At 40.3% G+C, this 24,478-nt stretch overlaps 1 protein-coding gene across 4 annotated transcripts in view; it reads left to right on the forward strand.

The window, feature by feature from the left end:
- Window positions 1–24,478, forward strand: part of DCLK2 (doublecortin like kinase 2) — a 94,584-nt gene that overhangs the window by 31,394 nt on the left and 38,712 nt on the right. For 2 of the 4 annotated variants that reach the window (XR_010794663.1, XM_066632088.1), the window contains exons 3-5: window positions 18,221–18,323; window positions 21,886–21,990; window positions 23,825–23,875. Coding sequence is in view for 2 of the 4 variants with exons in the window: in XM_066632088.1 (XP_066488185.1) it covers window positions 18,221–18,323; window positions 21,886–21,990; window positions 23,825–23,875 (259 nt within the window). In the remaining 2 variants the exon portion in view is untranslated. The remainder of the gene's footprint in view (window positions 1–18,220; window positions 18,324–21,885; window positions 21,991–23,824; window positions 23,876–24,478) is intronic. The other 2 variants (XR_010794664.1, XM_066632090.1) reach the window with 1 other exon arrangement.

A 24,478-nucleotide genomic window follows, 5' to 3' on the forward strand; every position in this document is an offset into this window, starting at 1 on the left:
ACTATCATTGTTTTCTTTTGACCCCACAATTGCACCTGTCTCAGTTTACAATGATTAATTCCATTTTCTGAGAAGATTGGGTGTTCCAAACACTGGTCTTGAGTAAAGGAACGAGAAAATAAATACAGGTTGAGTCTCATTATTCGCAAGGGTTCTGTTCCGTTCCAAGAACTCACGTGAATGGCAAAAATGCACTATAGCAAATCAATTTAAAAAACAAAGTTTCTTTGCTCTGGTGATTTAAAAACAGCCTTGATGCACACAGAGTCAATCAGTCTCTCTCCAGGCACTTAGGCTTCACTAGGAGGCAGTGAATCCCTCCCTTCACCAGGAGCCCCAGCAAGGGGGAAAGAATGGTGAAGGTGATAATCACTGCTATTTAGCCTTCTTTCGCCTGCTCAGGGGAAAGGGAGGAGTGAAGCCTGCAGAGAGAATGATTGATGAATTGTCAACCTGCTGCCTTCTCTGGCATTATTAAACAACTGTTTTCCTTTAATTTAAAGGGCCCTTCTCATCAGCTTTGAGATAGAAAAATCTGTGGATACTTAGGTTATACCTGTAATCACTTGTATGACTGTCTCTCTGCAAGAGTAAAAGGCAGTTTTTAAAACTGTGATTTTAAAGGGGTGCATTTTTCCCTTTTCCAGGGATCAACACATTCCTTCTCATTTGCAGGGGCCATTTGTGTTGAGTCAAATTCGTGTATCCAATATCTGTGTATAACAAGGCTGGACCTGTATATGCTAAAAATAAGATTATGGAAAATGGAATAGCCACTGGAAAAAAAAAAACCCAAGAGTAGAATTGTAGAGTTTGAGAGGCTGTATATAGTCCCCTGCTTGATGCAAGAACTCTAGATCATCTGCACAAATGGCTGTTCAGCCTCTATTTGATCACTTCCAGCAAGGGAAAGTCCACTACCCCGGGTAATGGTTTCATTGACTAACATTTCAGAACTGACCTTACAGTTCAGAAGTGTCTCCTAGTGTGCAATCACAACTTACCCTTCTATAGCATTACCCCATTGCATTTAATCTTGTGGTCTCTTCTTGACATTCCTTCAGGTATTTGAAAAGTGCTGTCATTAGAGGTTTTTGAAAATGGTGTTATTTGTTTTACTCAAAAGTAAGCCCATTGTGTTCAGTCAGGCTTAGGCTGCATTTCTATCTTACTCACTGGAAACAAAACACCTCTAGCTATCATGTCTCTCATTCTACTTCCGCCCCTTTGTTATTATCACCCATTTTCTTTCAGCATTTCCTCATGGGACTTGACCGTTTTTGATGCTGTCCTCTGAATCTTTCCCAATAATAAGAGTAGACTAACTAGTGAAACCATTAGAAACAAAAGTGAGTAAAAAGGCAGGAGGTCTGGTCTAGAGGGTCTAGAGGGTAGAGCCTCCGTCTGCCTGAAGATAACATCCACAAGGTCGCCAGTTCGAGGCCACCGGCACCGTGCGACCTTGAAGCAGCTGACAAGCTGAAGCCGAGCTATTCCATCTGCTCTGAGCGTGGGAGGTTGGAGGCCAGAAAGTGAAGCCAGATCGGAATGAACACCTGAATGTAGTGGCTCTTGAAAGAAAGAACCTTCTTTCAAATTGTAAAAATCCCTATTTAATAAGGGATTTAAATAAAAGCGTGCCTATGTAAACCGCCTTGAATAAAGTCTTGAATAAAGACCAAGAAAGGCGGTATATAAATATCTGTTGTTGTTTTGTTGCTGTTGTTGTTGTTGTTGTTATTAAAAAAGAAACAGTGAGGAGAAGGGGACTGAGATATGGTCATAGAAAAGTGGGTGCATGGAACTGGGTTGCTGTTTGTTGTTTCCAACTGTCCCCATTGCAATTTCTGTTAATGCTCTCAGTTGCAAGCTATTCCATTAACATTGCCAGCGTGCTTTCCTTTATCGGTAGAACCCCATTGTTATTCTATCAGAATCCCTCCTAGAATTTAACCCACATATTTATTCCTTTGCTTCTGCCAGATCTCCTTGGTTCTAAGGTTGTTTTGATGAATAATAATCTGCCTTTGGGCTGCCTCTGCTCTTCGTCATTCTGTTTGGAGCATTTTCACTGTGGTTCCCTAGCTGCCTTTTATCACTAGCATTTCCCTCCCCTCACTGATATTCCTTGAGTTCATTGTGTGCAACGTGCAGCAAAAGGGTAATTAATGTGAAGTAGTCAGTGTACCTTTTTCAGTGTTCTACTGACATAATCATATTTGCTTCATAATCTACTAGTAATCTAGATAGCTCCAGGCTTTAGCAATGGACATTTAAGTTTCTAGTTTGTGTAAGTATGTGTCAGTACATTTTTGGAGTGATCGTAGAGTGTTAGAATTGAAAATGACGTTGAGGGTCATCTAGTCCAACCACCTTCTCAGAGTACGGGCAAGTGCTATAGCACATTTGCAATGAATTGCACGAGAGAATGAATAGCTCTGCATTTAAGTGAATACATTAGAGGTGGTACCTTTCTGCTTTTTTATTTGTAGTGCAGGGGTGCCCAAACCCTGGCCTTGTGGCCACTTGCGGTTCTCAGGGACTCCCAATCCGGCCCGCAGAAGCCCCTAGTCTCCAATGAGCTTCTGGGCCTCCTGAGACTTGCTGAAGCCCGTGCTGGCCCAATGCAACTGCTCTCAGCGTGAGGGCAACTGTTTGATCTGTCACGTGAGCTGTGAGACGGGGACTCCTTCCACTGCTTCCTGTTTCATGTCTATGATATAGCAGCAGCAGCGAAAGAAAGGCTGACCTTGCTTTGTGTGAGGCCTTTCATTCATTCATTCATTCATTCATATAAGTTACATCTCTAATATATTCATTTACGTAAATTTGTATAAATTTATTCAGATTTGAAATGCAAATTAATTTTTTTTCCCGGCCCCCAACATAGTTTCAGAGAGATGATGTGGCCCTTCTGCCAAAATGTTTGGACACCCCTGTTATAGTGTAATCCCTAGTACTTGTATGCAAAAGAGAGTACCACTCAAGTACTCATATGGGTGGTATATATTTGTAGTGCAGTGGGCCTTTGAAGTATGTTCAGCTTTGACCCTAACATCCAATACCTGGAAGAAATAAATAACCCTGATTTGCTATAGATTCTCTAGACACTTTTGGGAGATACATTTGAGTAAATTTAGATCAAAATGTACAGCATATCTTAACCTTAAAATGAAATGTTGTCATCTCTGGAAAACTTTGGGTGTATTAATAAATAATAAGCCTTGAAATGTTTAGCACTTGTAGACAGATATCCTTGTTCTCCTTTGGAGGGATATAGTAGAATTGAATAGAGTAGATTTCTCTAGAGCAGTGGTTCTCACACAGCACCAGGACCCACTTTTTAGAATGAAAATCTGTCAGGACCCACCAGAAGTGATGTCATGACTGGAAGTGACATCATCAAGCAGGAAAATTTTTCACACTTTAGGCTGCAATCCTACCCACACTTATTCAGGAGTAAGTCCCATTGACTATCATTGTTAAAAGAATATACATAGTAGCTTGTTAAAAGTACAGGTTTGTAACATTTCCTCAAATGCAGTCGCATGCCATGGAAGCATCAAGTCTAATATATTAAAAATAAAATATTGAAATGAATGGGGACCCACCTGAAATTGGCTCATGACCCACCTAGTTGGTCCTGACCCACAGTTTGAGAAACACTGCTCTGTGTTGGCATCCTTCAGTCTCGGAAGACTATGGTGTCACGCTCTGAATGGTGGTTCTGGAACAGTGTCCTCTCCAGTGCGCGAAGCCTGGGTAAAGTAGGTATGGAGGATAGGCTGTTACCCATGCAGCAAATCCCCCCTCTCCACGTCGCTGAAATGGTCCAATGGAAAGGCAGAGGCCAATACGGTTGGTTCCAGCGGCGTCGCAGGAGTTGCCGTGACTGTGTTCAGCCATGAACTGCCTCAGGGACTCCGGCTCCAGATTTTGCCTCGAAGTTGACTCCTGAAGCCTTTTCCATAACTGGATGTAGCCACAAGGCAGTGGAGGTTTGGGATCAGAGTTTTCCTTCTCTCAGATGAGCTGCCTTCCCAGGCTGACGAGTCCCATCTAGCCGGTGGCTGTTTAGTCGCCTCTTACGACAAGTACAGCCAAACTGAGGGCCTATTCTTATCCCCAGCCCCCAGGGGTAAATGGGGGTAAACCCCAAGGGTAAGCCCCCAGGGGTAAACTGCTCTAGAGATTCAGAAATACTCAGCACAGATGCTAGAGTATCATTCTGCTCTAAATGGAGTGACCTTTGTGTTGTGATATTTTTAAGGTTGTTTTAATGTTAGCTACTGTTTTAAATGTGATTTTATGGTTTTGTAAGCCACTTTGGATGCCCTTCAGGAAGAAAAGTGGAATAAAAAATGAGCAAATAAATAAACTCTTGCAAAGTGTTGGTTAGTGAAGACATGTCTGTCTGGTACACTCTATGAAATATTTTTCATAGAGTTGCTTTTTAACTACGGTTTTCAATAATGTAAAATAATTCAAGTGTTTCTGATGTGGTTATTGTATACGCTCTCATTTCTAAATAACTTTCTATGTATAAGTTGTAAGGTGCCCAATAAGAAGCACCTAAAAATCTGTTTTGTACTTGTTCTGGAATATTAAAACACAGGCTTTGCTGTGTTCTTAAACCGTTACATGTCATAGTGCTTTGAACAATAATAACCAAACTACTCTGATTGTTCAACCTTTCTGCATTGTCAAACTCTTAGTCTTGTTCTGGGCATAATGCCAGTTTTGTTCCCTGATGATCTGACAGCAGAGCAAAAATTCAATATTGCTTAATTTCTTACTACTTTCAGATTCCTGTGGAACAGCAGGAGTTGTCTCCTTTCTTTTTCACTGTTGTATCTCATGATAAGTTATTAGGCTTATTCTCAAATGACACTTACAGTGTTGTGACGATTGATTGTTAGCACTTGGTAAGTTTTTTCTGGAGATGTTGTCTTCCAAACTCTTAAAGCTGATTCACTTCTTATGATTTAGAGTCAAAAGTACTTACTCTAGATTGCACTATATGCACCGTCACCAGTATGTTGCCTGATCAAACTGGGCTTTTTGGTGCATTATACAAACATCTTCTGTGATGCATGGCCTTATGACAACAATCTTGTGCAGTCGTTTGATTAAGATTTGCCTTGCTGGTGGATAGGTCATAATATTACATTAGAACAATGGGAATAGATTTGGAAATATAATTTAAAATTTATTAGAGCAACAAATTTAAAGAAAATGTATATAACACGTTTCATAGATGATACATGACACCAGTAAAACTGGTAAAAATGAATCAGAACATATAAAAAAATTGTTGGAAGTGTAAATGTGTAGAAGGGACGTTTTATCATATGCAGTGGACATGTAAAAAAAAATGCAAGTATATTGGAAAATGGTAAGTAATCCAATACAAGAGATCTTTGGATTTACGATATCGCTGAAACCAGAGTTAATTTTGTTTAATAGTACCTTAGATATTATAGATAAAGAAAATGATGTGTATTTAGTTACTATGATATTAATTGCTGCAAGAATTTTAAGTTAGATACTGGAAAGATTTTAAAATTCCAATGAAAGATGAATTAATAGAGAAAATAATGAATGTGGTGGAAATGGATAGGCTTACAGAGATTTCGGATCAATAGCGCAAACTGACACAGACAGAGCAATGGAGACCATTATATGCTTGGTTGAAAATGAAGTTGTAGATGTGTAAGATAGGGCATTTAGATGAATATATTGTATGCATGATATATTATGCAGGATATGATATCGTGGTTAAATGATATTAAGAGGCTAAACTAGAAGAGGAACAAGATCAGAAGATATGTATTGATTGATTAGATATATTGATATATGATTGCTTGCACCCTTCAACAGTGTGTTTTTGTGTTTGTTTGTTTTTTATGTTGTGTATTGAGTTTGTGTTATGTGTTTGTTTATATTTGTTGTTTGTTTTTATTTTGGAAAATAATAAAAAAAATTTTTAAAAAAAGAGTTGCCTTGCTGGTTTGGACCAAAATACATTTATTAAGCATTCTGCCTCTAGTAGCAGCCAGTCAGTGCTTTTGGAAGTTCTCATGAAGAGGATGACTGTTTTCCTTTTTGTCCCCATTCCTTTGTTGTCATCTATTCAGTAATGCCACTTTAAAATGTTTGATTTTGAGAGGAAATTTGTGCAACTGCTTCTTAATACTTCATGGAGAAAGCTGTTGAGCAGTGTTCTCAGTCAGCTGCATGGCTCTCTAACATTTACTACGAGGATCGCCCAGAAAGTAATGCACCACATTTTTTTTCTCAGCCTACAGTAATGGTACGAATGCGAAACTTTAGATATACATTATTTGAATTTTCAGGAGTGCGCACACAAATTTTTGGTTTCTTCAGACAGATAGCGTAGCTGCAGCAGTGTTTCGAAATGGCGTCTGTAAGTGATGTACATTACAAGCAGCGTCATCATTACATCATCACATCATTACATCATTGATTACATCATTACATCATCATTACAGTGTCATCATTGAATTTCTCACTGCGGAGAAAGAAACTGTTGGGAACATTCACAAACGTTTGTGTACAGTTTATGGAGAATCTGCAGTCGACAGAAGTACGGTTAGTCGCTGGGCACAGAGGGTGAGGCCATTAGAAGGCGGTTCGGCAGAGCTCCAAGATTTGCAGCGTTCGGGGCGGCCATCCACAGCTGTCACACCTGACAAGACGCAGCTTGCTGATGTGCTCATTCACGAGGACTGACGCATAACGACTAGGCAGTTAGCGCTGAAGCTGTCAATCAGCAAAGGAAGTGTGGATGCAATCATCCGTGCTCTTGATTACTCAAAAGTGTGTGCACGATGGGTTCCGCGCTGTCTTATGGTGGACCACAAATCTCTCAGAAAAAACATTTCTTCTGAGTTGCTGAAACGTTTTGAAGATGAGGGGGAAGCGTTCTTGTCCAGGATTGTGACAGGTGATGAAACCTGGGTTCACCATTTTGAGCCCGAAACAAAACAACAGTCGATGGAATGGCGTCATCCTCAATCTCCACAGAAGAAAAAATTCGAAGCAACTGCTTCCGCCGGTAAGGTCATGATCACTGTGTTTTGGGACTGTGAGGGCGTCATACTCATTGATGTGATGCCAAGAGGCAGCACCATTAATTCTGAAGCTTATGTGAAGACATTAACCAAACTCAAGAAGCGCTTCCAGCGACTTCAGCGCCATAACAGCCCAGGTGAATGTTTGATTCAACATGATAACGCTCGGCCTCACACAAGTTTGAGGACTTCGGAACACATCACTAAACAGGGTTGGACTGTGTTACCCCATCCACCCTACAGCCCTGACCTAGCTCTCTCAGACTTCCACTTGTTTGGGCCATTAAAGGATGCCATTCGCGGAAGACATTTTGAGGATGACGAAGAGGTGATTCGCACAGTGCAGAAATGGCTTCGTGACCAGAACAAGGAGTGGTACCAACAGGGCATACATGCCCTTGTGTCTCGCTGGAGGAAGGCCATAGAACTGGACGGAGATTACGTGGAAAAATAGGGAGTGTAGAAGAAACATCATTCTTTCTTGTGTGTAAGTTTCATTGTGTTCAATAAATAATTGTTGAAGAAAAAAAATGTGGTGCATTACTTTCTGGGTGACCCTGGCATCATTTGCATTTATTCTTCTAGAGAGATAACTATGTTAATCAATTGTAGTTAAAATTAAAATAAGAATTTAAAATTTAAGCTAAAATGTAGTTTCTGTTTCAGCAGTCTTCTGACATCTTGTGGACTGACAGATTTGGTGTAACATAGTTCAAGTTCATGAACGTTTTAATCTCCAGTAAATGTGTTACAGCCCAATTCTGAGCTGCCTGGCAGGGCTGCCCCGGCACCAAAAATGGGTTCTGTGGCATCCTGTGCACACTAGGCAGCCACCAGTGGCTCCTCAGGAGAAGGGGACATTTACCCCCTTCTGCCAAGTAAGGGAAGCAGCCCCACTACTCGACTCTATAAGGTGGCTCTATAGCTAGCGCAGAATCAAGAAGAATCAAGTTGAACTCAACTGGTCCTCCTGCCCCCATCCCACCCTGCTCCCTTTCCCTGCCACGCCTTCCTCCTCCCTGCAGCGCTTTCTCTCCGTCTCCCCCCAAGGCCTGACTTACCTCTCCACCACCAGTCTCTTCGCACAGAGCACCTGGTGGCAGATCACCAGCCTCCGACCAGCGCTGTCCCAACATGGGTTTGTACTGGGCCTGCTCTGGTGCTTAGCAAATGTGCCTAATGGCACATTTGCGACAGTGCACATTGATGGTGAACCAGCGCATACTGCTCTGGGTAGCGGCCCTAAGTCTTTAAGATGTCACAAACTGTTGGTTGGTTTTTGTATATTTTGAGTTATTTGGAATAAGTGTCTTTCCTGGAAAGATTAGAACGGTAATCAAGAATTAATTTTAAGTACTCAAGCCTGTATTTTAGATAGCTTATTTAAGCCATTTCTGCCCAACATTGCATATATGCAACAGGGATAAAATGTGTATACCTGTGGGCTAGGCAGAAATGGGTTAAATTTGATTATCAATAAAAAATATTTGATGTGTTTTTTTCTTTGCATAGTATCATTTTAGATCACTGAGAACTAGTAATTATCATTCATTAATATTTCAAAACACATGACACACTGCTGTCTGTGGCATCTGACAATAGAATGGGCTGCTTATAAAGAGAAAGTTTGGCAAAGGAAACTTTATCAAATGTAATTCATTAGATATGGATCATGTTAATTGATTTAAGAAAACAATGAATAACTCCCTTAGAGAGTCTAGTGCAGTGATTTTCAGTCTTTTTTGTCTCGTGGCACATTGACAAGGTACTAAACTTGTCAAGGCACACCATCAGTTTTTTGACAATGGACAAGGCACACCGTGCTGTTGGTGGGGAGCTCACATCCCCCAATGGCCTTATTAATAGATGACCCTCCCCCAAACCCCTGTGGCACACCTGCAGACCATTCGTGACACACCAGTGTGCCATGGCACAGTGGTTGAAAATGGGTGGTCTAGTGGCTTGCTGTTTGAGACCAACAATTGCATGAATGCTCACAGTCCTTTCCCTTTCCTTGCCTCATCCAGGTTCCTTTTATTTTTTTAAAAAAGTGCTTGTGATTTTTTGAGAGCAAGTAAAACAGCAATCTGAGCTAGCAGTGATATTTTGCAGCAAGGGATCAAAGTGCCTTTTTCGGGCCCAATCCTATCCAGTTTTCCAGTGCCGGTGTAACTGTGCCAATAGCATGTGGTGCATCCTGTGGTGAGGAGGCAGTCACAGAGGACTTCTCAAGGTATGGGAACACTTGTTCCCTTACCTCAGATATGTGTTGTGGAGACAAGTTTTGAAGTCCAGGTCTGCTCTCATTGGTGGCAAAGAAATGGGCAATGAGTTGTTGACCTATTTCTGTAGCAGAGTTTTCATTGCGTTTTAAGACCCAGAACTATAAATAGAGTAGTTGCAGGCAGCTCCTCTTAACAATACATGAATTTCAATTAACAACGGTGGTGTGATGTGATGTGATGAGGGTGGAAGACTTTAAGACAGGCAAAGGATGATGATTAGAAAAATAATGCATTTGCGATAAATGGACATACGGGTAAGTTGAGTGGTCCATCCCCAAAAACAACTTTCTGTGTTGTGAAAGCAACTGCAGTATGTTCTGAGCTCTGTTGTACTGGGGGATTGCTGACACCTATCTTGATGAAGGCAATAGAGGGGTTTGTTGCTGAACCTAACAAGCTGTCAACATTCTATTTCAACAGTACATGGAGAGTGGGAAATGCTTCACTCAGTGTTTCTGCTTGAACTGCTTGTCATTATCGCTCAGCTAAACACATACACACATTTCCAATTACTATCGGGTGTGCTGTACACCCAAGCTTCCTTTCTTTTGTCTATTAAGCTGAGCATTTCCTCTGTCAAAACATTAAGCCATATCCTGTTTTCTTGAAGGCATTAACATTGTCCAAGGCCATAGGGTGGCATTCAGTTTTGTACAGAAGAGGATTTCACTGTCTTCCTTGGCTTGATGTTTGACTAGTTTGCAACTGAGGTCAAGGGCTGCTTTCCCTTCCGTTGAGGCTTTCTTTCCTTTTTGAAAGAGGGCATGACAGGCAGTATTGGTCTTTAAACAGTACAACCTTGTTTTTAGTCATCTTGAGAGTGAGCCAAGTTTTAGGAGTCTGTCACTTCATGGCTGCACCGAGGAAGCAACATAACTATTCTGGAATTGACCCACCAGGGCTCTAGATGTAGCTGCTTGGATATACTGTACAAGAATAGCACAGCTGCCTGGGATTGCTTGAGTTTAGCTTATGAGTGATTTATTTCTTGGTGAAAAGAATACAGACAAATCAGCTTAAATAAAGGGCTTGCAAGCAAATGGAAGCAGACGTAGAATTCTGACAAATAGGTTAATGTGGTGAGCATTAAACATGGCTGGAAAACCTTTTTAGTGGGAGAGGGTTCTGTAGTACTTGCAATTTGGTCAGAAAGATTTAAAAATTGTATTTCAAATGTATAAACATAAAAATAATGAAACTGCCACTTATTGAGCAAGAAGTAAAGACTCAAAGTGCACCAAGAAGCAGTAGACAATTTTCTGTTTCTCACAGTTTTTGGAAGTGCTAATAAGGCATCAGTATTTGTGCTCTCTCATATTTTGATGTGTGTGGGAAGCTTAATACAGAGGATTCTAGAAAACATCTATTTAGGCGTGTCCTTTCAGACATCCCTGAAAGATTATATGTAGCAGAGATATGATTTGTAAATCGCAGCTCTGAGGTTTGCCTGCATATTTTGAATAGTGTAAGACTATTCAAATGTGATTTAAGACTGTGTGCCGTGGGCTGAAGGCAAGACTACTTGGTGGACAGTGAAATAAGGGAATCCGGTGTGAAGAATTAAAATAATACAATTTCAGAGTCCTGTACAAGGGAATCAGGAACTGTTCAGAATACTAGGATTGCTCTGTATGCCAGTAGGAATGAGAAATCTTCTAATGTGTTAACTGAAACACAGTAAAGCTCTGTGTATTCAAATACAGTGTTCAGTATTGCAACTCATATAATGGGCAACACCTATATGGTCTTAGTTTACTTCTACACTAGCCATTTTATCTGGAATGGACTTCATTTGTTCCTTTAATAAGGAAAATCTAGACAACACAGTGGCCAAATGGTTGTAATCTAGTGTTTTTGTCTCATTGTCCTACTATTTCTTTGAAGACATTGTTTGTAGCAATGACTTGGCATGGAATTGTAGCACCAGACTTCACTGTGCCAAAGTGCTATTGATTCACTTGCACTTCTGCTGTTACATTTACAGCATGTGGTTTGTTTGTTTAAACTATTTGATTTGTTTAAAATATTCATTTGCATCACATTTGTTGCAGGTAAGTGAAAGTGAAATTAACAGAAACATTCTTTTAATTAAGCATAAGGGAGCATCAGGCTTTTGGGGAGAAGGGTGAGCTAAGGCCTGACCCTATATCATTAAACTGGCAGAGAAAGGCTTGCCCTCCTCCATCTGAGCAAGAAGTGTGCACTTCTCTGAAGCCAGGAGAAAGACCCAAGGAATTGTTTTTGCTCACCCTTAACTTGACTGTAGTTTAGGGAAAGTGCTTGGAGATCTTGCACACTTCTTTAGACATCCTTGCAGCTCAGAAGGCCTCCCAGAGCAGACTCCCAGTAGCAGTCTTTTTTCCCCCCTTTGCCATGATGACTGGAGATACATTGCTATACTAAGTGCTAGGTGGAACCACAGTATAATTCCATTTCCTGCTGATTGCAGAACAATTCCACAGCTGTGCTATGGGGTCCTAATATGGAAGGAAGATAGAATACCAATCAATTTTTGCTTATTTAGCACATTATAATTTAAGCAGGCTATTTAAGACAGCCAGCAGTAGAGTCACAGGCTGAGGGCCCAATCCTGAGCCTCATATACCGGGCAGCTCAGGATTGAGCTGCAAGTCAGGCGTGTCAAACCCATTTCATACAGTGGGCCAAATAGCATTCATGGCTCCTGCTGAAGGCCAGAAGTGACATCATTAAGCAGATGATAACCAGAAATAAGCTTTTTAGTTCTCATATAGGAAACATTAACTGCAAATAAGAGAAAATATGCAAATCTTGATCATATTTTCAAATTATAGGACAGCCCTATTTCACACATATTGCTCTTTCAGCAGCACTACTTCTGTGGAGGCATCACTTTGCAGCTCAATAGCTGTTCTGTGAAGTGACACAGAGGCAGGGCTGTTGACCCTTTGGGCTCCCTCAACATTTGGGCTCCCTCAACACCTCAGCAGTGTCCCTATTCTCTCATCCCTCTTGGTCCGCCTCGTTCCCCTTGGCGTTCCTTCCCTTCTGAGACCTCTTTCTGTCTCTGCCTTCCCAAGCCTTGGCAGAAGCAGCATGCTGAAAGGGCAGTGCTGAGAGCCCAATTATCTCGTGGGCTGGATAAAGAGCTTCTGTGGGATGTATCTGGCCTGCGGGCCTGATGTTTGTCATCCTTGGACTAAGTTTTGATGCTTACATGTTGCTGCACAATGAGAATCAAGCAGCACTGCAGGTGAATAGAAAGCAAAGGCATGCAGTGTAGTTCTCAGAGTAGTAGAATGATCCAGGCTTTGAAACAGAGATGGTAATCTAAGGAAACAGTGGTGGTTTGATAATTAAATAATCCTATTATGAAACACAGAGAAGATATACTTCACAGGTACAGGAAAACATATAACTACCTTAGATACTCGCCCATAAGTCGATCTCACAAATAAGCTGAGGGCAGGTTTTGAACAAAAAAATCATGGCATTTTCTATGACCCTCAGATAAGTCGGGGGTTAAACTTAGGGGGGTGTCTGACTATAGTTTTGACTGATTTTACCCAAGGCCAGTTCCTGAAAAATAACTTACCACTAATTGTTACCTAAGAACTTTACAGTCTCTAATTTATTAAAAACATAGTAAAAGATCATAAGATACATTTTTATTCTCTTTAAATTCTGGTCTTCACCACCTTTTTGTAAGCACTATCAGAGTAAGCGCACTGTAAACAACATACCAGTAGAACAGTGGTTCCCAACCTGGGATTCATGTACTTCCAGGGGCACTCAACAGGACCTTTAGGGGTACTTAAAAAAGAATGGCATAATGGCAGAAAAAGGCAGGTCATGCTCCAGAATGCTTCTCAGGGCCAGCAAGGCAGGAAGGGAGGTAGCTAGCTGGCTGTGAAAGCCCCACCAATAACTAGTTTTTGCTCATCAATTCATGTATGAACCAGTGATTGAAAACCAGCACAGTAAAAAAGCTGAAACATAATATGGAAATTTCTCAGCACACTTCTGGTACAAAACAGTACAAAGGCAGAGTCTTCTGTTCTTCAAACAGATGAAAAGAGAAAACACTGTAATAAATACATGGTCTAGGCTTTCATATAGAGGAGATGAGGGCTTGTATTATTAATTACAAACATTTTGCTAATATGAAGGGTACAGTTTATGGAAATGGGCTGCCAAGGGATATGCAAGTGAAAAAGGTTTGGAACCACTGCAGGAGAACCATGAATCAAATCCACCTTTAAGATATCTGGTATGTTAAGCCAGAAGCTCTACATACAACATACAACCCATAACACATAACTTAGAGTGTGCAATTCAATTCACAGCAGACAGATGCAGCTGCATATATTTGCAACCCTTTTTACTCAGTAGTAGACCCACTGCTTTCCATGGGTGTTATTCTTAAGTAATGGTGCATTGAATTGTAGCCTGGGATTTTGCTTCAAGTGGAAAGGAGGATCCCATCCTGGTGTTGAAAAAAACCAGATCTCTGCTAAATGCAAAACAGAACCAGGCTGCAACAGCATTTGCAAAATGGGAGAATAAAAGGTTAACTTTGCCTGGAATTTCCCAGTGAAGATACTATAGAAACTAATCTCTGCATTGCTTCTAATGACCTGCTTGAGCAAGCAAGAAACAAAACTTTTCAGAGTTGAAAAGCTCTGCCCTCTTATTGACCTGGAGATAAGGCGAAGTGTTAATTGGAGCTGGGTTATTTGGCAAAAATTTAAGCACTATAGGCAAGTATCTATGGTATATTTTACTCCAAGCATCACTGTATGCCCAAATGGTTTTTTTAATCAGTATGGAATTAACGTTAGCACAGTCAATGAGGCAAGGAAACTGGATGGATCAAGGCTGCTCCATGACACCACTGGAGAAGGAAGGTAGCTTAACCCAGCACCATACATACCATGATGGCTCAGCCAATGGCAGAGGTTGTGCCAATTGTGGTGCTCCATTGGCTGCCACCAGTGTAATTTGAGGACTAATTGCTAGCACACCTGAGCCTGTGCACCTTGAACTGGAGGCAAGTGCTGCATGCCAATACTGGATGCTGGCGCATCCAGCAATTGCATTGGCACATCACTAACAACAGATGATTTAACAGAGTTGGTAAAAGAAGGAAACTTGCAGCCACTTGGGGATACATAAGGATTCATAATGTAGTAAGTCATAAGATCAAGCCTGTCTTTCTTTGGCCACTAGTTTAATAGCATGCTTTACTATTATTTTCTGCAATTCTTTTCTTGGGCTTTTCTAGCACAGCCTGTGCAGCAATAGCCCCAGAGCCATCTTTATTTCGGCTCTTCACCCTCCTTTTTCTTTTAACTTTAACTGTCAAACTTTATATGCTTCTGGTTGAGTACCTGTTGTATATAGTTTGATAACTAAGAGGAATTGGCAATAAAATGTTGCTTCTCCCATCTGCTAGTGCCCAAATGGCTCAAGCAGATAAATTCCCTCCACACTGAGTTTTTTCCCAATGGATATTTAAGCATTTTGTGTGACCCCTTCGTGTGCTTAGTCTGCATCAAATTGCTTTCCCTCTTTTGCTTTTTAAAGTTAATTTATAAACTTTCATCTTCTTCTCCTTACCTAGAGGGAGTCTCTTGAGTATGTTGACACCATTACCTTGTCTGCAGGGGACATGTTGTCTGTACAAACCAATAGGCACACAACTACCTGAATCTGATATTCATATATAGATGTCTGGCACTACATAAAGGAGCTCACTGTCTGTGTTAAATGAGAGCACAGGTCGACAAAGAAAAGGAAACAAAGAGAGACCAGAAACATTATAGAACTTTGGGTGTAGTTAGAGCGTGTGTGTGTTGGTGGCTTCGTAATGAGGACATGCATTTCTAGTTACTGTACAGTGGATACTACAAATTGTTGAATGTTGTCCATTCAGGATGCATCTTCTCCTAGGATAAGTGTACAATATCCCCAAGAATCTGGCACAAAGGGCAGAATCTTTACCAACTGAAGAAGGGAGATATTCCTGCTAACCAGACAAGCTAGGTATTAAGTAGGAAGAGTTAGGTATTTACCTTGTCAAACTGCTTAGTTAAGTTGAAGTGAACTAATCTTCTTCAGAGAAACAGCCTATTTAGATGTTTATTCTTTTTCCTTGAGGTTATGCTAAAGCTAACTGGATGTTGGGTGGAGAGAATGTTGTGTCACTGAGCTTGATAATAGAATCAAACAAATGCTCAGTGCTACATGTTTCAGCCTACACACTGTCTTACTGTAAGTTCAGCCTTTTATCTCTGGTTTAGCTGCCATGACAACTGCACTACTTTCAAATGCCTTGTACAAATGATCTTTGAGAGAGCTGCAAGTCATTGATATTCTGTGTGTTATTCTACTGCAGGCAGCAAAAAGCCTCCCCAGTACTCTAGCCAATATTTACGATTATCACAAAGTCTAATACATGCAAACATTATTGTTAGATTGCTTAACTGAAAGGGGAATAACTAATTTCTTACTCTTTTCTTTATACCATCAAAATATATTTTACTTTTTCCAAATGCTAATTTTTTTCTTCTGTTATTTTTTTTCTTTATGAATAAAGTTGAGAGTTCAGGGTTTTTTGTTCTCGTGTGTGTGTGTGTGTGTGTGTGTGTGTGTGTGTGTGTGTGTGTGTTTGGTGGAGGAGGGGAATAACAAATCTTCATTTCTACCATTTAGTCTTCAGACATTTTCCTTTTGTTTCTTTGTTCAGAGGTAATTGCTGGCTTTGGTTCTTCCTCTTTATTTTAAACAAGACTATTGCACCCTTCACAGACCACCTCCTGCTGGCATTAGGCTATGCAGAGAAGATCTACCATTTATTCACAATAATGATGCGATAAATTGTCATATAAAAAGTAATGCTTTGATTGCATAAATTCATGTCTTGGGTGGAGATATATCAGGGGCTCCAGAACCAGTCATAATAAGAGCAAAAATAATAATGGTAAAAATCTCTTTTTATCACTTCCTTTACAAACCAGTCTCTAAGCAAAGCTAAGGATTGGTGCAGATATAGTTTCTTAGCTGTGGTTAAGAAAAAGCACTGAATGTCACAGCCTTTCCCCCCATTTCCTCCCTTCTCAAATTAAATTTATCCCAGTTGCTTCAGCTGCTTTATTTTGCATTTGTCTCTCTACTCTGCTGTCTTGTTTGGGTACACATTTTAAAGAATTAAGAATGTAGATGCATGATTGAAAAGGCCTCTTGCTTACTATGTAAGTTCCATGTAGACAAATAGCATAATTCCACTTTGATTGTGGTTGGCGAAGCTTATTGTGTAGCCATAAATGCTTATTCATGAACAGGGCAGAAATGCACTCTCCCCCATTCTTTCCTGAGAACTAGAAACTTAACAGGGGTTTTGTTAGAGTAAGAAATGGATGGTCATTCTTTGTAAGAAACATATTAGAAGTGCGCGCGCACGCACGCACGCACACACACACACACACACACACGCAATAACTAAAATGTAAGATTTAGAACTACTGGACTAGCGAAAGGACATTGTATGTCAATTCAAATAATTTGCTGATTAATCTGCTGGCATTTTTTGGTCACCTTAAGATCTATAGCAGAGTATCCAGACATGCAAAAGGGTTCTCCTACTGTATTGACATTGCTGATGTCAGAACTGTGTCCATCTATTGTTTTGTGTAGAAACTGACCTCATTATCCTATGTAGACAGCAGATAAGCACTGTTGGCAGATAACCTGTATTACTTTGTAGGATGAGCAAACGAATGAGCCTCTTTATAGTATAAATTATCACTAGTTTAATTGATTAGTTAGAATTTATACTGAAACACTGCACCATTGCTATAGAAATTTTTTTTCAACAACAACAACAGTATTTATATACCGCTTTTCAACAAAGTTCACAAAGCGGTTTACAGAGAAAATCAAATATCTAATGGCTCCCTGTCCCAAAAGGGCTCACAATCTAAAAAGATGCAAAGGAATACCAGCAGACAGCCACTAGAACAGACAGTGCTGGGGTGAGGTGGGCCAGTTACTCTCCCCCTGCTAAATAAAAGAGGATGGCTTTTGCTTTTTCAGATGGCTTTTGCTTTTAATGTTTGTGTGTATATCCCTGCCACCTACTAATGATTTTACTTTGTTCATCCTGTGAACTGTAATATACAAAAAGAAAAAGTAGCACACTGCACACTGCTAAATGTTTTTGTTTGTAAGTTGCCACAAGACTGTGGCTGCAATCCTAACCACACTTTCTTGAGAGTAAGCCCAATTGAACAAAATAGGACTTACTTCTGAGTAGACCTGGTTAGGATTATGCCCTGTATGCTGCGTTCATGATTTACAGTGACTTATATTGGATGATACATCTTAATTGATCATTTGTATGAAAGATTTCTTCTTTCCAATTTAGGTTGTTCTGGAAAAGTAATTACCAACCTTTGTGCTTGACTTTCTGAAACCCCCATGTTATATTCTTCTGCATGTGTGCAGAAAGAGCTCAAAAACACAAGTTTTTCTTCTTGGTCTAGCCCAGGGGTGTCAAACTTGCTTCATATAGTGGGTCGAATAGCATTCATGGTGCCTGCAGAGGGCCAGAAGTGACATCATTAAGCAGATGGTGGCCAGAAATAAGCATTTTGTTCTCACTCATTAGCTGCAAATGACAGTAGAGAAATTGTGCAAATCCTGTTCCTGATTTCAAGATAAGAGAGAGCCCAATTACAATGGGGGCCGGGAGAAATTGCTTACAGGGTCAGCATCAGGTCCTTGGGCCTTATCTTTGACAGCCCTGGTCTAGCCTTTAGGTTTAGTTAGAAATGATTTACTTTAGTTTTTTGTTTTTTTAAGGTTTCCTGTTTGCAAGACTTTTTTGGTGATGATGATGTTTTCATTGCGTGTGGACCTGAGAAGTACCGTTATGCTCAAGATGATTTTGTCCTTGACCACAGTGGTAAGTGTGTACCTCTTAGATTTGTTGTTAAGGAATTGGAAGATCCCACTTAGCCCAGTTCATATGTTGGCTGTGCCAAAAATGCTTTTGTATGGCCAGCCTCCTGTTCACAGTTGTAATCAAATGGGACTCTTGGACTGCATAGTTCTTCCCACACTGTTCTAATAGAGACCCAGTACTGGTGAGGAAAATAATCAGAATTTTGTTTTGCTTTGTAAAGTACCATGAATATTAATAGCATTACATAGATAATTTTTATTTTGCTATGTAAGCTGCTTTTATTAATAATAAAATTTGCTGTATGAGTGTGGTTGTCTGGCAATATCTCATGGTATTGGCCTTTATAAGAATGATCAAACTTTCTTTGAAGGTAATCTGTTAAGGTAATTACCTTTCTTTGAAGGTAATCTTTGAAGGTAAGGGCTGTTTTGTATAGGGGAATAATTACACTGCCTTTATTGGAAACTTCAGGACCATAGGCTGGATAACAAGACGGCGTAATGCAGAGAAATTTCCTTTTAGCTTAAGGAGGAGACTGAGAGAAAGATAACTTTTAATCAAAGATTATATTTTTATTGCAAAAACACACAGGTAAACATAATGCACATGAAAAATGGTAAGTATATGTTTCTTGGTTCCTGGTACTTGCATCTAGTGTACCTAGCTTTATGGTGGTTGCATGTGAAATGTATTTGGTGCATCCGAGGAAATTAGAAAGGGAACGGTTGTAGGGAAGGATTTTAGGGGTCCCTGGTCTGCCAAACCCAGTTGCTGACTAAAGATGGGGAGAGAAGGGGAGAAAAAAAGGGGGGGAAGAAAGGAAAAAGTCCCAGACACGAGATAGTTACCTGACTTGTAGAGCAGTTGGATGGGGGGGGGAGAGTCCTGGGAGACTCTCTCCTTGGATAGACAGAGCCAGAGAGAGAGAGAGAGCATGTGGCAGAAGCCCTCTTTTAAAAAGGGTTTTGCTGGCTGTGTGAGCCTGACAGCTGTGTGAGTCCCACAGCTGTGTTAGCCCGACAGCTCAGCAGCTTGCTTACTACCACACAGTGGGGTACCTGGAATATGTAAAACTTGAAAGGATTATCAGCAACGTTCAGTAGGGTCAAATGACTGTCTTCCAAGCTGGGGGAACTTAAACAATACAGTAACCCAGGAAAACAGTTCAAATTTGCATAGAGTACTTAAGCAGTGATTGAGTTAAAACAATACAATGAATACAGTGATGTAGGAGACACTTAAACAATGATTTACTATGCCAGCCTAGAGAGGTGGAGGTTGTGTAGCTTGTGACTTGACCTGAATTTGGCCTGTGTGAGAAGTTTAAGCCTGCATATTTTAGTCCATAGTAACATAACCAGATATAAAATCACAACTAAAAGGGAAAAAGGGGATTTTCACGTAACAGATTCACTGGGGATCACGTGACATTATATAAATAGTACTATTTTGGACCTTTTGAGTAACAGTTTCCTAAAAGCTTGTATACGAGTATATGGCCACTATTTATGAAAGAATTCCTTAGGCTGATAAATCACAAAATCACTGTCAGCATAGCTGGCATGGTGATATGATACCACATCTGTCAGTATTTTGGGAGGGGGGGAAGAAAGCTTAAAACCATATCCTTTCTTCATTAGCTCTTTGTAACTAATACATTGTGCCTCTGTTCAAGGAGATGTATATTTATGTCTGCCTTTTTTCAATGCCAGTTCCTTAAGTCTCTCACATTTTGCCTGGTAAAAGGACTAGATAGAAATTTAAAAGGGAATAGGAAAGGACCCAGGTTCAAGTTTGCTTTTTCTAATGTTTAACAGTGGTTGTTATTGGTTTCTGATGGCTACCATGCTAGTTAGAAAATTTAAATTAGACCAGTATTTGGCTGGATTGAAATTTTAACACTCCAGTTCATATTAAACCCAAAAAGATGCAATGTAGATCTTGTAGTTATATCTTTAAATTTGCTTTTAAAGAAATTTTGGAGCTTTGATGGATCTAACCATTGTTATCACAGTTTTTTCCAAGTTGCAGACTCGTATTTAAAATACTTTGTACATGGTTATGTAGTACATTTTCAAAGATTACTGTATTGCTTGTTCCTGGAGAACAAACTTTTAAGGTGAACTGTCAGTTCACTGACTGTCAGTTCACTGTCACTAGGAAGATGGGAGATGACAGAAGGCACTATGCTGATGTTGTTGCCACTACCATCTTCCTGTGCAGTCAGTTAAAACTACTGCAGATGCTTATTGGGAAGATTCTAATGAGGTAGGTCACGAGAAAGAATTTCTAAGGTGGGAAACTGTATTTGACACCAGTCCATACCTGGAGACAGACACAGAGACTAGGAATAATACTGGCACTTGGGGAAGTGGTTGTAGGCTACTAAGAAACAGGTAACTTTCTCTCCTGAACCTGAAACCCTATATCAGTGGTTCCCAAACGGTGCACTGTGGTGCCCTCAGGTGCCACAGTGAACTTACAGGGGCACTGAGGGATGTCCCAGTTGCTTCTTCTTCCAGCTTTCCTGGGAGCCGCCAGCTTTCCTGGGAGCCATCATCTTGGATCACGCAAGATATTGCATGATCCAAGATGGCGGTACCCAGGAGAGCTGGAAGAAAAGGTTGCAGTAAAAGAAAGGCACTGTGACCGTGGTAAATTTGGAAAACTACTGTCCTAGATTAATCTGAACCTGAAACATGAATGTGTGTTCTTTCTCCATTACTTAAGCTGTACACTGAGGTGTAAGGATTTCTCCCTAGTTCAAATTCAGTGCTTGCATGTTACCTGTACTATACTTGATGAAGATGGAAAACTTCTGTATCAAAGCACATTTTGGAAGTTCAGAGTATTTAGACATGTGTCTCCTGAATGAACCCAGTGAAATAAACAAATTTGCTTTCAAAATGTTTGATAAAGTAGCTAGCTGTATGGTGAAACCCAAGCAGTTTTGCAGTATCCACTATTAAATAGTTTAATGCATCTTTTTTGTCTGCCTATTGATCATGTAGTAGAAGGAAACAGATTGCAGACTCTGTTGGCAGACTGATTAAATTTACAGTTAAATTGGAAAGACACTGGTGGGAACAGGTGGAAGAGGTCTATCTCCAGTCAGGTTGACAGAGCCTGCAGTATGTCAGTGTACTTTACCATATGTAAAATAATAGCTTGGTGTGCCAGTGAGGGTGAGACCTACAGATAGCAACCTTGTAAGTACTTCATTCTCCCACTATACCGAATGAATAACTGGGGCTGCAGTCCTAATCACGCTTTCCTGAGAGTAAACTCCATTGAACAAAATAGGACTTACTTCTGAGTAGACCTGGTTAGGATTGTGCCCTGAATCTCTAGTTTTAAAGCAACTTGGAAAATTTTTTGCATTGTTCAGCATTTGACCAGGTTGTAACAATTCTGAATTTGTGGGTTTCCAAACTACCATTTGTTCAGTTGAGAAAAACTGTTTGGGAAATTAGTGTTTTGGTGATAGAATGTCTTCTGCTGTGGGTGGTTTTGTTTGGAATTGACAGCTCGCTGGAAATATTTCATCTGTTTTTGTTTACAGAATGTCGCGTTATGAAAACATCTTATTCTCGTTCATGTGGGACACAAAGGTATTCTGGATCTAAAAGCCCTGGACCTTCACTTCGAAGCAAGTCACCTGTTTCAGGTATACCCACTGGGAAGGAAATAAGCACTAGGAACTGAAAATGAATATTATCTGACATTTCCTGATGCGTCATATATATGAAGATGGGCTACAGCTGGCCCATCTTCTCTTCCTTGCTTTCTGTTGGCTCTGCCCAACCTTGGACTATTTTATTTTATTTTTAATATAGCACCATTAGTGATGTTCGGCTTTACAGTTTTTCACGGGCAGCAAAGGCCGAGAAAAAGGTTTCCTGCCCCAAAGAAATATTGCAAATTCAACTGTGTGGAAGATTACAGAGAAAGACAGAGAGAGAGAGAAACGGGTGGGGAGTTACAAACAAAGGTAGCGAAGGAAGAATATGAGCAAAGACAGTTACGTGCACTTTCTTTTGGTTGCTCCCTCCGCTGCAATTTCTTCTGAGGTCTGCTTGTTCTTAACTCCCCCACCTTGGTCAGCACAAAGGACATCTTTTCACTTTTCTTCCCTTGATCCCACCTCTTTCTAGACTTCCTTTCCCAGATGTCTTGCTTTTCCTAATGTCCTGTTCACTTAAGATCATATTTGCCTTCAACTCAATAATGTTTTAAATCTGTGAATGAAATATCCCTCCAGAGTTAATATTTTACAATGTCAGTGTTTTAGAGCAAGTGGTTTCTTGATAGTTACAAAAATGTGGTTTCTTGATTACTGGATAACTTCTTAGAATTGGCATCATTGTTGCCTTTCCCCCAATGAGCTCTTGGAATGTTTTAGGACCCAATTTTATCCAATTTTCCAGCCGTTGCACCCTCAATGCAGCCCCAAGGTAAGAGGACAAATGTCCCTTTACCTTGAAGAGGACTCTGTGATTTCCCACCCACCACAGGATGCAGCGCATGCCCCATTAGCACAGCTGCATCAGTTCTGAAAGATTGGATAGTACTGGGCCCTTGAACATTCAAATAAGAGTCTCTTGAGTGACTGGTGGCTGTCATCACTGAGGACTTCAGCCTTGAAATCCAAAATGCTTGTTCAGTGATTCCCAAACTGTGGGTTAGGACCCACTGGTGGATTGTGATCTGATTTTTGGTGAGTGGACAGTAGGTGATGGAAAGATCAGATAACTAATTGCCTCAAGCCCTAAGGCTATTCAAATATCAGATACGGTAGCTGCTAATTATCCTGTAAAGAGATGAACTTCTACAGTTTGCAAGCATGTGTAAACATAGGGAGATAAATGTTTGATGGTCTTTTTCTGATTATTATTACTTAAAAATAAATAAAATATTATTTCTTTCTAGATTTCCTTTTTTAAAAGTCTGGTAAACCTAAGTGGGTCCCAATAGAGTGTTGTTTAAAAAAAGTGGATCCCAGTGCTAAAAGGTTTGGGAACCGCTATGCTAGTTGTTTTTCTTACTGCAGAATTCTTACTGTAACCTGTAACCTGTGGAAGGTTACAGTTGACTTGATCCCCACACAAACAGAAAGTGTATTGCTGTACATTCAATACCTTATGTGCTTGGACCCGATGAATAAGGACAGAGTATTCAATATATTACCAATCTAAAGTTCAGTCTTTACGCAGTCATGTTGGGTAGTAAGTAAGTAAGTGTTGGTGCCTAGTTTTATCCCCGCTCCAGTGTGGTATCTTTCCTTTCCCGTAACATGTGTGGCATTTCATATAACACAATTTAAGAATCATATTTTGCATTGGCTATAAAAGCATATATGAGTAAATATATAAATTCACTACACTCCTTGATGGAAAGCAAATGGTTTTCTCCTATTTTTTTAAACGTTGCTTTCATTCCTTTCATGTCTATGAATAACCTCTCTCCTGTCTTTTTCCTTTGTGTCAATTGATTGATTACAGTAAAGAGGAGTGGCCACTGCTCCAGTGCTTACTCTTCAACAAAATCCCCAGGTGAGCCATTGCTATTATGGCTTTGTACCACCACCTTGTCTTTTTTTGTTTTATCCCTTCCACCTGTTTCTGGGTTCATTTTATGATTTGCACAATGTAGGCATGACAGGTTTATTAATAATAATAATACAGGTATTTATATACCACCTTTCTTGGTCATCAGATTTCTCCTCAGACTTTAATTCAAGGCAGTTTACATAGGCAGGCTGTTCTAACTCCCCATAGGGATTTTTACAATTGAAGAAAGATTCTATCTTTCAAGAACCACAACATTTCAGATGGATCTTTCTGATCTGGTATCACATTCTGGCCTCCAGTTTCCTCCCACGCAAGCTGACAAGCAGCTCCTTCATCTCTCACATGGAGGGCAGCCAAGACGCTTCTTCACTCACACCAAAGAGCAGGTGGAATAACTCGGCTTGGCTTGTCAGCTGCTTCAAGGTCTCGCCATTCACAGTGCCGATGGCCTCAAACTGGTGACCTTCGGATGTTATCTTCAGGCAAACGGAGGCTTGACCCTCTAGACCAGACCTCCTGCCCTCCTGTTTAATTCTGTCTCTACAATAGACCTCAGAAAGCAAGTTTGTTATAAATTAAGTTAGA

This window comes from Tiliqua scincoides, chromosome 6, assembly GCF_035046505.1.
Source record: "Tiliqua scincoides isolate rTilSci1 chromosome 6, rTilSci1.hap2, whole genome shotgun sequence".
Taxonomy (NCBI): domain Eukaryota; kingdom Metazoa; phylum Chordata; class Lepidosauria; order Squamata; family Scincidae; genus Tiliqua; species Tiliqua scincoides.